General features: G+C 38.7%; 1 protein-coding gene across 1 annotated transcript; it reads left to right on the top strand.

Moving 5' to 3' along the window:
* Positions 1–78: 78 nt before the first annotated feature.
* On the top strand, positions 79–9,913 carry KLHL41 (kelch like family member 41). The gene is made up of 6 exons (XM_007056593.2): positions 79–1,702; positions 4,787–4,944; positions 5,034–5,141; positions 7,047–7,232; positions 8,339–8,485; positions 9,547–9,913. The coding sequence occupies exons 1-6, from the start codon at positions 593–595 to the stop codon at positions 9,656–9,658; spliced, it is 1,821 nt and encodes a 606-aa protein (XP_007056655.1). The 5' UTR covers positions 79–592; the 3' UTR covers positions 9,659–9,913.
* The last annotated feature ends 3,854 nt before the right edge of the window (positions 9,914–13,767 follow it).

The following is a 13,767-nucleotide window of genomic DNA, read 5'->3' on the forward strand; positions in this document are numbered from 1 at the left end:
TGTGAGTATGAAAAAACATCCTAGCACAAAATATCTGTCTCTAATGAATCACAATGAATTTTACTCATAATGAAGTACCAGACATTCATACTGGGCAACTTTTGTGAAGCAATCTCTTTAAAAAACATTTTCTGTGAATCCACTGTGAATAGACATAACATCATAGCTGCTAACTTTACCCTTCGCAGATAATACTTTTATTTCAGAGTATTCTGTAGTGTGTTTATATTTGAGACCTGATTCATAGCTATTTCCTTAAAGACCAGATTCTGCCATCCTTACTCACATTGCATTATATCTTACTCTGCAAGTTTCAGTGATTAAATATGCATAATGATTGCCCTTAGTGACTAAAAGCAACAGTTGTTTCTTTCAATCTATGACAGCTGCAAGAGCAACTCTTCTTTCCATACCACCATCCAGCCTAAATTCCAACTTGTAAGAGGCTGTACCTATATTTAGTTGGAAGGATTAAATTACAGAGACTTCAGGCTGGGCAAAGCACATTGATCTGCCTTTTTACAGGCAGACCTTAGTGCTGACAACAGCTAAAGCTTTCAGTTTCCTCCCACACACCCATATTATTCACAAAATGGATTCCCAAAGGGAACTCACTGAAGAGCTTCGACTTTACCAATCCACGCTTCTTCAGGATGGCCTCAGGGAACTCCTGGATGAGAAAAAGTTCATTGATTGCTATCTAAAAGCTGGTGATAAAAGCTTACCTTGCCACAGATTGATTCTATCTGCTTGTAGTCCTTATTTCCGTGAGTATTTCTTATCTGAGCAAAGTGAAGAGAAAAAAAAGGAGGTAGTTCTCGACAACGTGGACCCTAGCGTCCTGGATATGATTGTCAAGTACCTTTACTCTGCAAGTATTGATCTCAACGACTCTAATGTGCAAGATATTTTTGCTTTGGCCAGCCGCTTTCAGATCCCTTCTGTATTCACTGTGTGTGTATCCTATCTTCAGAAAAGACTTGCTGTTGCTAATTGTCTAGCCATCCTTAGATTAGGTCTCCTCCTTGACTGCCCAAGACTTGCATTGTCTGCCCGTGACTTTGTGTCAGACCACTTTGTGCAAATTTGCAAAGAAGAAGACTTCATGCAGCTTGCCCCCCATGAGCTCATCTCAGTTATTTCACCTGACAGCTTAAATGTAGAAAAGGAAGAAGTGGTATTTGAAGCAGTAATGACATGGGTCCGAACAGACAAAGAGAACAGAATAAAGAGCCTGGGAGAAGTTTTTGACTGCATTCGTTTTCGTCTTATGGCAGAAAAATATTTCAAGGAGCATGTTGAGAAGGATGATATAATCAAAAGCAACTCAGATCTTCAGAAAAAAATCAAGGTTATTAAGGATGCCTTTGCTGGAAAATTGCCTGAACCTACTGTAAGCAAGGGAAAGTCAGGTGAAGGGGAAGTAAATGGTGATGTAGGGGATGAAGATTTACTCCCTGGATACCTCAATGACATTCCGAGACATGGTATGTTTGTCAAAGACCTTATTCTTCTGGTCAATGACACAGCTGCAGTGGCTTATGACCCTGTAGAGAATGAATGTTTCCTGGCAGCCCTGGCAGAACAGATTCCCAGAAATCATTCCAGCATAGTCACCAAACAAAATCAGGTGTATGTCGTCGGAGGACTGTATGTGGATGAGGAGAACAAGGATCAGCCTTTACAGTCCTACTTCTTCCAGGTATAAGCCTCAACATCAGTATAGTGTTAGCATGACATGAAAAACAGACTTTCTGCAAGTTACTGAAGAGTATTTAGGTTTAACTCTAAATATCGAATAGGGTAATGTTTGATTTCATTAATTTCAGTCACATGATTTTTCCTATAAAAGTTTACTTGTTGCTGTAGTCTTTGAAATTCCTCCCAGAACAGCATAGTCCATTAGGGACAAATGTTGTCTTTCACTCAACTTGCTTGGCTTTTAACAGATGCCTTAATGGCAGGTTTCTATATTAAACTGATTCCTATTAAAACAAAAGCTTTTATTAAAATCTGCATTTTGGGCCCATTTTTAAGAGGTGCTGAGCATCCAGTGCAGAAGCCCATGGGAATTGCATGTTCTCTGTGTCTTTCAGGATTAAGGCCTAGGTGAGTTCTTAAAGTTTAGTTAACATGTTTTAATCACTTAAGGCCAATTTTTCAAAGGTATTTAGGCACCTAAAGATGCACCTAGTGGGATTTTCAAAAATGCCTAGATTCCTTACTCCTATTGATTTCTATCAGAGGTGCCTGGGCACTTTTGAAAATCCCCCTAGGGGCCTTTCTGCATCTTTTGGTTCCTAAATGCCTTTAAAAATCTGGTCCTTAGTGTCCTAACCAGTTTAATTCTCCCCACCACCCCCCCAAAAAAAAAAAAAAAAAAATCAGTAGGTGTCCTACCATGTTGCTGGCTGGCAGATTTCCAAAATTGTAAAGCTTGAAGTAATTTGAGATATGTCAGTTTAAATACAACCTTCTTAAATTGGCAAACAGCCTGTAATAATGCTCCAAATAGCATATTTCAGCCTAGAGTGAATGTGGACATTTAAATCCATATAAATGTAAGATTTATTAATACAAACTATGGCTGAGCCTTAACTGTAGTGACACAGATGATATAAAATTAGCACACACAAAAAAGCTCAAGGAGTATGCTTATGTCAAACTTATCCTGGGGTTTTTAGATACACAGCTACATTCTGTACCCTTGGGTATTTCAACTATCTCTTGATTTATTGGGTGGTATGCTCTGTTTCCAAATCCTTGACTTCAGTGGGCAATTAGCCTAAGGAGTACAAGATCGGATCCTTTGTTAGCATATGGTATAACAAGGCAATACTGAGTTATATAATTTTAAAGTCATTGGCCGATATTGAAAATAGCAATTATTGCAACTGTTTCATGAGCTATGGATTAATATATCGCATTCAGATTCTAAGGTCATGAGTGGGGTTACAATCTTTAGAAAGAACTGTTAGTTTTCTAGAGAGATTACATTAGTACTGTTTCATTTCCTTACCTAGACGGAAAGCTCTAATCAATGAAGTACAAGAGTTGCTACAAAAATTTGCTTGCGGTGCCAGTGTTACGTTGGTTTCAGAAAATCTAATCTAGAATTAGAACTGAATTATCAGGCTATAATTCCATCATGGGATTTTTAGTGACACACACCACAGGAGTGAGGCTAGTAATTGATGTAATTTCCAGAATCCTCTTTTTTACATATTTCCCTGATCCATGCCCTGAATTTCTGCTGCCCTCCTGTCCCCATTCCATTCACCCACCCTTTGCTACTCCTAAATGCTGCTGCTGTTGCTCACTGCTAAAATATCTCTACTCTTCTGCACTACCAGCTTGGTGATTGTTTCCTTCAAAGTTTTAACATGGTAGACCTATAACATTTCCACTCCTTATGAGTCCCTGCTTCTCCACCACTTCTGCTTCACTGGCCTTACCAGTGCCTGGCAAGGTGGGAGAAAACTAAGCTACTGCCAGTCGATAAATTTGTCCCTAATTGTACATTACTCCATCAGAGCTTATACGCAAAAGGAAATTCCCCACACCAGTTACATTGCTGATTCACTGATTATGTTATCAGCTATAATGAATAGGATGCAAGAGTTCCTCTGTCCTGATATGCAAAGATCTGCCTGAACTGGCCTTAACTACCTGAGGAATCTGTGTCCATTAATTCCCAAGTTCCACTGCAACAAATAAACTGTTGACCAACTGGGGAAATTAGTGAGTTTTGGAGCCAGAAGTTTCACCAGAGCTGGACCTAGACTATGGAACTCATTTCCACAGGGACAAGAATAACCATGCACCTCACCTCTCAGAGCTAAATACAAACCTCACACAGACACACAAAACATCCATCCACATACCAATAAAAAATTCCACTATAAACTACTCACACTATTGTCTATAGGCTAGAAAGCAAGGAAGAAAAAGAGAGATTTCTATTCTTAACTGCTGGGGAGGTACTCAGATACTACAGGGAGGGGGGTTATGTAAGGACATAGGTAGAAACAAAATCAATCAATCTCATGTAGGTAGGTCTCTGAAAACATCCCACGGTCTTTCCTCTGTTTGCCCGTTGTTCCTCTTCTGTGACTGCTTACAGGACAGCAAAAGTGAATGGAAACAAAATCTTCTGACTGTGTCTGATGAGAAGTCAGTAATATGACCAGTGGGACTGGAGACTGGTTTGTTAAGAAACAAAGCCTTGGGGGGTATTTGATTTTTTTTCCGTTCCTTTAAGTCTTGTAGAAAAGTCACAATTCACCCTCACTCTGCTGTATGCACACTAAGACCCTAAGAGCTTTTGAAGCACTACCATGGGAGGAGCACTTATTGCTCCAGCAGAGTTAAAGGGAAACTGCATGCCCTTTGGGACATAATGCCTCCTGGGTGCTATGGGCAGGGTGCTGGGCAGATTCACTCGACTCACCCTTAATACGGTATAGGCAGCAATCCTCTGCTGATCCCTCTGTGCAGGACGATGAGCCAAGGCCATACATTAATAATAACTAGAAACAAAATGACTAGGAGTATTGGAGAGAGAATAGAGAGGAAAAAGTTGGCAGTAACTATCCTGTGGGGGGGGGGGGGGGGGGAAGAGTTGGCACACGTCAGCTGATCCAGTGGATGGGCAGTTAGAATAAATATAATGTGGAGCACTACTGATCCACTTACTGCATCTAAATCTATTTCACACAGCCGTTTTCATTGTGTGGGCTTTTACTATGCATCTTTCCTGACATTTCCTATTTTGATGTTCTTTCAGCTGGATAGCATTGCTGGTGAATGGATAGGCCTTCCTCCACTGCCTTCCGCCAGATGCCTTTTTGGTCTGGGAGAGTCGGACAACAAACTGTATGTAATTGCAGGCAAGGACCTTCAGACAGAGGAATCTCTGGATTCGGTATTGTGCTATGATCCTGTGTATGTTGACAGTTTATGTTTACCGAGCATGTTTAAAATAACCCTTTTTTCATTTAAGTTGCCTTAATAGTATGATCTTCCAATTCCAGGGCAGTAAAATGGAGTGAGGCCAAAAAGCTTCCACTCAAAGTATATGGCCATGCAACAATTTCATACAATGGGATGATATACTGTCTTGGAGGAAAGACTGATGACAAGTGAGTACGAAATAATTTCATGGCAATTGGTAGCATTGTTTAGTTGGGTGTCCTCACACTCAGCAATCAAAGCTCACTTTTTTTTGCAACTGGTTGTGGGTTTGGTACATGGAATCACATTATGATATCTAGAACAAAATATCCATGATATTATAAAGTACTGCGTACCTATTATTATGGCCAATTGGCTTGATTAGCTGGCTTTCTTGTTTCTGTGTCATACTATATTCTGTTGTGCATACATGACTCAATGTTTCTCATTGGGTTCTTCACAAAAAGTTTATTCCTAGCTTCTTGGTCAGATTATACCACGACAAACACTTGCAGCACATTGATGACTCTATCCAGCTACTGAAACTCCTGTTTTTAATCATTCCAAATTGCAAAGCCTTGTTAGCACTGTATTTAGAGACATACTATGATGATTTCATTAAAGTAAGAAACTAGGAGCATGAGTGGACATAGGATGTGTCTCAATGTAAAGCACTATAGTCTTGAGAAATAACTTGGGACACCCTGATAGGGTTGTTTGACAAGTGCCAGAGATGTCTGCTACAATCAGAAATTAGCTAATTTCTAAAAGCAGGTTGTCTACTATACGACATGGTCATCACTCTACTTGGTGCTGCTGTCTTATTCTCCTGGAGTGAAAGTGATCCTCCCATTCCAGTAGAAACTGGAAGTGAAATGCTTGCTCTTCATGTACAGGATATAAAATGAGGAACTCAAGAACTCAATGAGCAAATCTTCTTACTTTTCCTATAAACCAGGATAAAGAATCAAATTGTGTGCAGGAGTTAGAATTTTCCAACATTAAACACTAATGCAACAAAACCACTACGATGGAAGATAGCTTGAGAAAACCCTGACTCTTGTAATCAAGGAACTATGGTGTATAAATTACATTTTGAAAATGTCTAGTGCACAGACAGTAGACTTGCCCCTGCAGCTTTTTCTCTGGGTACGTCAGTACTCATATTTAGTGGATAAATCTCTCCAAAACAGAATATTCTGCAAAAGAATAAAAGTCCACAGTGTTATTATTTGATTATCTTAAACTACACTGTAGCCCCTAAGCAAATAACCTCTTATCCTGACCTGATCTTCCATCTCTACATCTCAAGTCTCTCCTTAAATACACATTTCTTCCTATCAGCTGTAGTCTTCCAGGCTTAGTGACAGTATCATGTTAATGCACACATTGTAAGGATTATATATAATCAACTAAAGCAACTGTGATCTTATTGCAGTAATCCTTGTGCTCAGTCCCCTCTCTTTGTTACCATCCCTCAACACATGCCATCTTAACCAAGCTATATGGAACAGGGACATTTTTTCTTGTGTGTAAAGCACCATACACATTATGGCACTATGTAAATAGCATAACATTTATATCCAGTGCTATGGATGTGAATGGGGATTTACAGAAATACACAAGGCCTTGTCCCTCCCTACGGAATATTCAGTCTAAGTTAGAAATGAGAGAACCTCAGGTGCGGAGAAGGAGGAATAATAATTAACATGGCTCAGACAGAGGTTTATCAAACCATGTAGTTAGTTCAATGAATTGTGCTTGTATGTATTGACTTCTAAAAGAATTAAAAGTCCTTGTACAACACTATATGCACTTGGAAGAGCAAATACAATCAGGATGATCTAGTTAACATATTAGCATTAAAAAACCCAAAGTGCCTAGCTCTTCTTTCTATCTCCACCCACCTTTGTTTAGCCATTTACCTATATCTGAAATAAGTGTGATGAGCAGGAACACTGTGGTCTAGGTATGTGTCATTCTTTCACTGAGTATACATTACACAGAAAATCCACTTAAATGAGGTGTCTCTTTAAACTTATCTATCCAAAGGATTTACCAGAGATGCTTAGAGTTTTTCTTTTTCCCCACAGAAAATGTACTAACAGGGTATTTATATACAATCCCAAGAAGGGAGACTGGAGAGATCTGGCTCCCATGAAAGTGGCTCGCTCAATGTTTGGAGTGGCTGTCCATAAAGGCAAAATTGTGATTGCAGGAGGTGTTACTGAAGAAGGCCTTTCAGCCTCCGTCGAAGCCTTTGACCTCACCACAAATAAGTGAGTGCATATCCAGACAATTTTTAAACAATTTTTTAATTGGAATTTTAGTGACTAAGTTGCCTTATTTTTAATTAATTTTATTGTGGGGAAAATGGTAAAGGTGCGTGTTAAGGTCGGGGGAAACAATTCAGGATAAACTATTTGCTTCACAAATAATTACTATTTAATATAAAACCTCCAAGCAGATTTTCAGTTTTAAATCCATGCTCTTAATTACTACTTATACTATTTATGGTAGGTCATAATTGTAATGAGATTACTGTAAAATCCATAAAGTCAAATTAGAAAATATGCTGATCTTTTACATAGCAGATACACTTCAAGTTAAATATATTCTGTCCCAGACCAGGTCATATTTAGAATTAAACTAATAATATAAAAAGTGGAAGTTTTACCAAAAAATTACTCATGTAGGGAAGAATATATTTGACTTTAGCTTCTACTCTGTGACCTTTTCCTGTAGAAATTTTTCATTTTGCCCAAATGCTTGACAAAAGCAAGTCAGAATATAGGTAATTTTATCTATCATCCTTCTTTTGTATTTTTTATGGCTCTCTTACACTTTCATTCTGCATTTAAACCTATCTTATCAGGAAAGTATAACATTCTTGTTGCATTTACACTGCTGCTGGATAGGGTTTACCTGTGCAAGTGTTTTAGGTTTTTACGTCCATGATTCTGCACAGGGGAGAGTAACGTTGCAGTGGAAAACTCATAACAATGCTAATTAGCTTGACTCTTCTTGCTCTATTATGTTAATGCTGGATCAACAGAGTGAACAGAAAGCGCACACACACACACACACACACCCCTTTGGAGGCTGCAGCAGGAAGTATTGAGGACCTTCCCTGCATAAAGGATCTTGAGCATGCACACTTTGGCCTTAATGCTGGTGAATGGAGAAGCAGAATGTCAGTGTTGGTATGGTATGGGCTTTCCCACGTGCTAAGGCTCCTCGGACAAATCCTTAACCCTTGTGTTTCTGCCAACCATAGTTGTCAGCATGGGATATCTCAGATACTTCTTTCATTCTGTTCAGAATGTTTCTTAAGTATTGTCTGACTGATTTGCTTTTTTTTTTTTTTAATATAAATAACTTATAGGTGGGAGGTTATGTCTGAATTCCCCCAGGAGAGAAGCTCTATCAGTTTAGTCAACTTGAATGGATCTCTGTATGCTATTGGTGGTTTTGCTATGGTTCAACTTGAGTCCAAGGAATTTGCACCCAATGAAGTTAATGACATATGGAAGTAAGTTCTATTGTAATCACATTTCCTAAATGGAAAATTCACCTTGAGGTTTATAGAAGCTAGGGAGTAAGTCAAATGAGTATTACCCTTTCATTTCATAAATGAACTATTTATATACTTTTTAAGGGATCGGTTGCCATAGTGTCTGGCGAGCACAATCTTTGTGTGCTATGAAGTAATACAGATGTGAGACTTGGACCTGGGGAATACTTCCACCTTCTGGTGAAATAATGTAAACAATACATTCTAAGTCACATCCCGCCAGTTGCAGGCTACAGCAAAGTATAGAAAAAGGAGAGTGGGGTTCAGTATTTCTGGGTCTGTTCAGCTCCATAAAGTGAAATATATGTTGCACTCTGACTTTTTGGCTAAAGTACCCTAATGTCACCTTGTACACAATGCTGCAAGCCTCTTTCTTACGTTGCTTAAACAATTTCTAGCTCATCATGTTCTCTGATGCAGGATGATCTGAAAGAGACAGCAAAATGGACAGTATTATCCCTATTATTACTTTCACATACACTAATAGATAGATGAGTTGCAATTCACATATATACTTCTAGACCAAACTCCCTTAGGGAGAGTCACACACACATTCTAGAGTTTGAATCTGAATTAGCTAAAATATGTGAAAAATCCCATATAGTCTGCAATTCCAGAATTGTTCTGGTAACTTAAGGCATGGGGAGCAATTGGTGGGAAGGTAGAAAGGATTCTGGGAAGAAATGAGTTTGAGGAATGATTGGAAGAGGGAGAGAGGGGACACTTGGAGAACAGGCACCAGGAGACTGTTCCAGGGATGAGGGAAGCATGCTGCAAGGTGCCTAGCCAATAATAAGTTAAAGGGACAAAGGGAGCAGGAAGGAATCCGAGCATCCTAACATTCTATTTGGGAGGATAGAAGGGCTCTTATGTAGTAACAGTTTAACACAAAGGCTGCTGGGAGCTCTTGACATGTGGATTATTTTCCATTTTATACCTGTGTCTGAGGGAAAAGGTCAAGCTCAAAGAGCTAAGAAATTGAAGTGGACCTGTATTCACAGTATTTTTGTTAACTGCAGGTATGATGACGAGACGAAAGAATGGTGTGGCATGTTGAAGGAGATTCGCTATGCCTCTGGAGCCTCCTGCCTTTCAACACGTTTAAATCTATTCAAGCTATCAAAGCTGTAAACAAAAAGGCTAGGAAATTAAATATGAGGAGGGAGTTCTGATTATGGTAATTTTATTTTTGTTGCAAAAAACAAACTGTACAGAGATTTATAGCTAAGTGTCCCTTAAACTGTGACTGCAGCTGTGTTTTAAATGGTTACTAATTTTTTTAGATAATAAACCAAAACTAACTTTTCGTTCAAGGTTAGAATCAGAAAGAATTCTGATTGACATTGACTGGAACTGGTTTTGAATAAATGAAGATATCATGTGAAACTCAATCCTTTCATGTGTGAAATTCTCATTGAATTAACCAGAGTTCTGCTTACAGCATTGGGCACTTATCTTGAAAAAGTTTTAAGAAGTCCCACCACAGATGTAAGAGACATCACTAAAGTCAATTAATTTTTAGTTACCTGCTAGTTCTATTTGTCTTACTATTGACATGCTGTTTATACAGCTTTATTTTCCACTCCAATCATATACACAAAAGTTGCATTGTCTTACCAGATCTACAAACGTATTTTATATGCACCATTTAGAAGAGAGTAATTGAATCTGACATATGCATAAGCCTATTGAAGGCAAAGGTACATCATGTGGCCTAGGAAACATGCTTCAGTTAATGCAGTACTAGTGGTTCTGTGAGCCATGAAAACAGAAGTTTACAAGGTTATTAGCCCTACAATTTGACATGCTTTGCTTTTTCTTCTGGTTGCAAAATCCTTGTAATTTTTTTTTCTTTGCTGTGATTTTTGGCTTGTTTATAAAGCAGATTCTTCTGTAATGTTTTTGTAAGACATTTTCAAGGCCCATATCCTAGCACTCATGAACAACCCTCCAATGATCAACGCTCGGCGTATACCTGTGACAAAGGGAAATATTTTCAGTGAAGAAATGAATTTCAATTAGGGCTTCTAAATAGTAGCAAGGAAAAATTATTTAAAAAGTGATATGAAAAATATCTTGGCAGTCTCGGTCTTAGTGGTGCTTGTTTAGTTATGTCTGCTGCTCAGTAAGTCATATAGTCATCATCATACAAAAGGTCTACATTCCTTAATAACTTACATATGTTAGAGGAGGCAGGAGAAGAAAACAACAAAGGGCATTTTGTGGAAACAATGCTATGAGACTTGGCATCATAAACTCTTAGACTTTTTCTGTTGAGAGTGCAGGTGTGCAAATGGAGGAAACCTGCAAAGAGGGGCTGGGACCAAAGTCCTAGTGAGCCTGTTCATCACATCCACACCCAACTAATCTATCTAATAGGGTACTTCATGTATAGGGCTCTCTATATTCAGTAATATATTGATAAACTGAAGGGAGTTTAAGAAGCATCATAAGATGTGGAAGGGGAGAGGCATGAGTTTTCTTGCTGCACTACAAAGATCAAAGGAAATTCATTCTGTGTTGGAAACCTCTTTTCCTTTCTCCCATCTCCCCACCAAGCTGAAGTTCCGTCAGGCAGCAGGGACTTAGTTGTGCTATTTACAACATGGGGAGTGGCAGCAGGTTGAAGCAGTATATTCACACAGCCCTTTTTGGCTTCAGTAACTATGTTCATGCTTCGCAACACCACAACTCTCCTTCCAGTGAAGAGGAACGCATTGATCTTTGCAGCATGTGATCTAATATCACATCTCCAAAGATAAGTGTCAAAATATCTTCCTGCGCACCACCCATCTGGGAAGAGGACCATGCTAAATGCACATGACTGAGTCAGCAAGCCCTTGGAATAATTTTTTTTTTTTAAACACTCCAGAGACCTGTGAAAAGCATCAAGCCTCACGAGCACCAACAACTGTCTGCTATGCAACGTTTCCCACAATTTGAAAGGGGAAAGCGAGGTCTGGATAGAGCTAATTTTGGACATATTTACTAAAATGCAGCTAGGAATCAGCAAAGAAAATGTATTGGTGGCTTTGATGGTTGTATATTCAATTTTTATCAAATTTCAGTTATACAAATTTCATGCAGCCTTTGGCCAAAATATAACTTAGCATTATATATTCTTTAAAATATAGTATAGCTGGTATTTTTATGGCACATGAATGAGGAAACACCACTAATCTAATCCAATATGATTGTAGCAAATATGTCAGGACTGTACAAAAATTAAAAAAAACCCTATGAATATAGATACTTCCAGCACTGCCTTCCTAGGGGAGATAATTTAGCATGTCCCAAAGGCACAGGCACAAAAACGCATTCCAGGATGACATTGTACAAGTATATTCCCAGGTCTCACCTTTTCGGTTTTCCCCAGAGCACACAGTATCAGCCAGCTCCTCAGCTGAAGTCAATTGACAGCCTTGTTTAAGTCAATGGAATGACACCATCTGAGGAACTGGCCCTATAATTTTAGGAATATCTGTTTACATTGATCTTTGCTGCCAGCCGTACGCTGGATTGCCTTGATAATTCAGGGCTTGTCTACACAGGTAAGTAAGTCTAAAATAGGTAGTGTGAATTTAAAGTGCACTAACTATTCCACTCAAATCCCACGTGGACACTGCACATCAAAAGTGCCTTTGTGCAGTTTAGCACAATACACTTTAAAGTGTTAATATTATCTCAAATGATAAATGACATATGGATTATGCCTTTAGGCTCCACCTCCTTTTTGTCTCTGTATATGGAGGAGTATTGGGTTTGAATAAGAGGGTTTTCATATTTTTCAGCACCCGAAAAGCCTTTTGGCTTGTGATCTACAGGTCAACCTTACCCCTGCTCCGTTATCCATTGTATTTGAGTCAGCAGCAACACCTGAACTGTACATGTTTCTACAGCAACTAGCATAATTGGGCCCCAATTGCAATTGAGGCCTATGGCTGGTGCCATATGATAAGTTTTTTTTACTACTTGAAATCAAGATAAAGTACATACATGGCATTAGCTCTAGTCACTATATCCAAGACTGAAATGAGAGACACTGATTGGTAGTTTGTTAGGTCTTCTCTTCCTAAGCACACAGGCTCTCCAACTTCTCCTTTGTTTTTCAACACTTACCCAAAATGCTTGCTTGTGGTTCTGTAGTTTATTTTGCAGGCTCTTTTAGAGTTCTTGGTGCCTCTGCTATAGGCTGTAGTCATGAGTAAAGAAAACTCAGACTCCCTCCACAAAGGCCCAATTCTGACTTCAGACATAGAATTAAGACACCTGTTGCTGACCAATAGGACCCTGATATTGACAACTATCAACACTTGCTGCCAGTTAATACCCTTAACAAATGAATTGTAATTCCTTTTCGATTGTAAAATCCCCTGGCAAGAGACCACCACCTAGAGGGTCACACACACACAGTGTTCACTAAATAAACAACATTTAAACATTTATTCTAGAGGAACAATATAGGAAAATTTTTGGAGTTTTAGTCAAATTATTTATTGTAATAGGTTTTTTTCCCAAGTAAAATTTAATTTATTTCCATGAATTTTTAGCTAATTCATTTTGTTTCAGTATTCCTTAATATATTAACTAGCTGGTACCAGTGGAAAAGTCACATGTTTAGGAGACTTTGAAGCTCTTTTTCTCAGGATTTTTTTTTTTTTTTTTTAAACCAGCACTACAAGATAACAGCCCTTCTTCAGGATGTGTGACTAACACAGATGGCATTAGTCAACAGCAGTGGTTAGGAGGAAGGACAAACAAACCTATCACTATTTTTAAATAGTTTTTTTTAAATAACACTCACCGATTTAATTCAGAATGAAAATGATTTCAAACTAATTAAACACACCACTTTAAAAAATAAAATAAAAAATAAACACACTTGGTTTCAGTTTTTTTCACTTTTCAAGGACAAATGTACTTTCTTAATCCCTTTCAGCACCAGTTTTGATCTAGGTCTTACTTTCTCCTTACAAATATTCAGCATAGAACCCAGCCTTGTATAACTTATGAACATTTATCAGCATGGACAAGATCTGATGCCTGCCCCTTTACTAGGATAATGAAAAACTTAATTGCAGCAGGGCAGTTGTGTTCAGCTTCTCTCACATGCAAGCCAGGTAGGAGGCCATCAAGTGTGCTGAGAAACACATTATCCACTTTCTGCCACAAGCCCAACCTCCTTTCTTACACCCCCAACGGCTTCTGTAGCCTGCAGTCTGCCTGTAGGAAAGCAAGAG

This window comes from Chelonia mydas, chromosome 11 (assembly GCF_015237465.2).
Source record: "Chelonia mydas isolate rCheMyd1 chromosome 11, rCheMyd1.pri.v2, whole genome shotgun sequence".
NCBI lineage: Eukaryota > Metazoa > Chordata > Testudines > Cheloniidae > Chelonia > Chelonia mydas.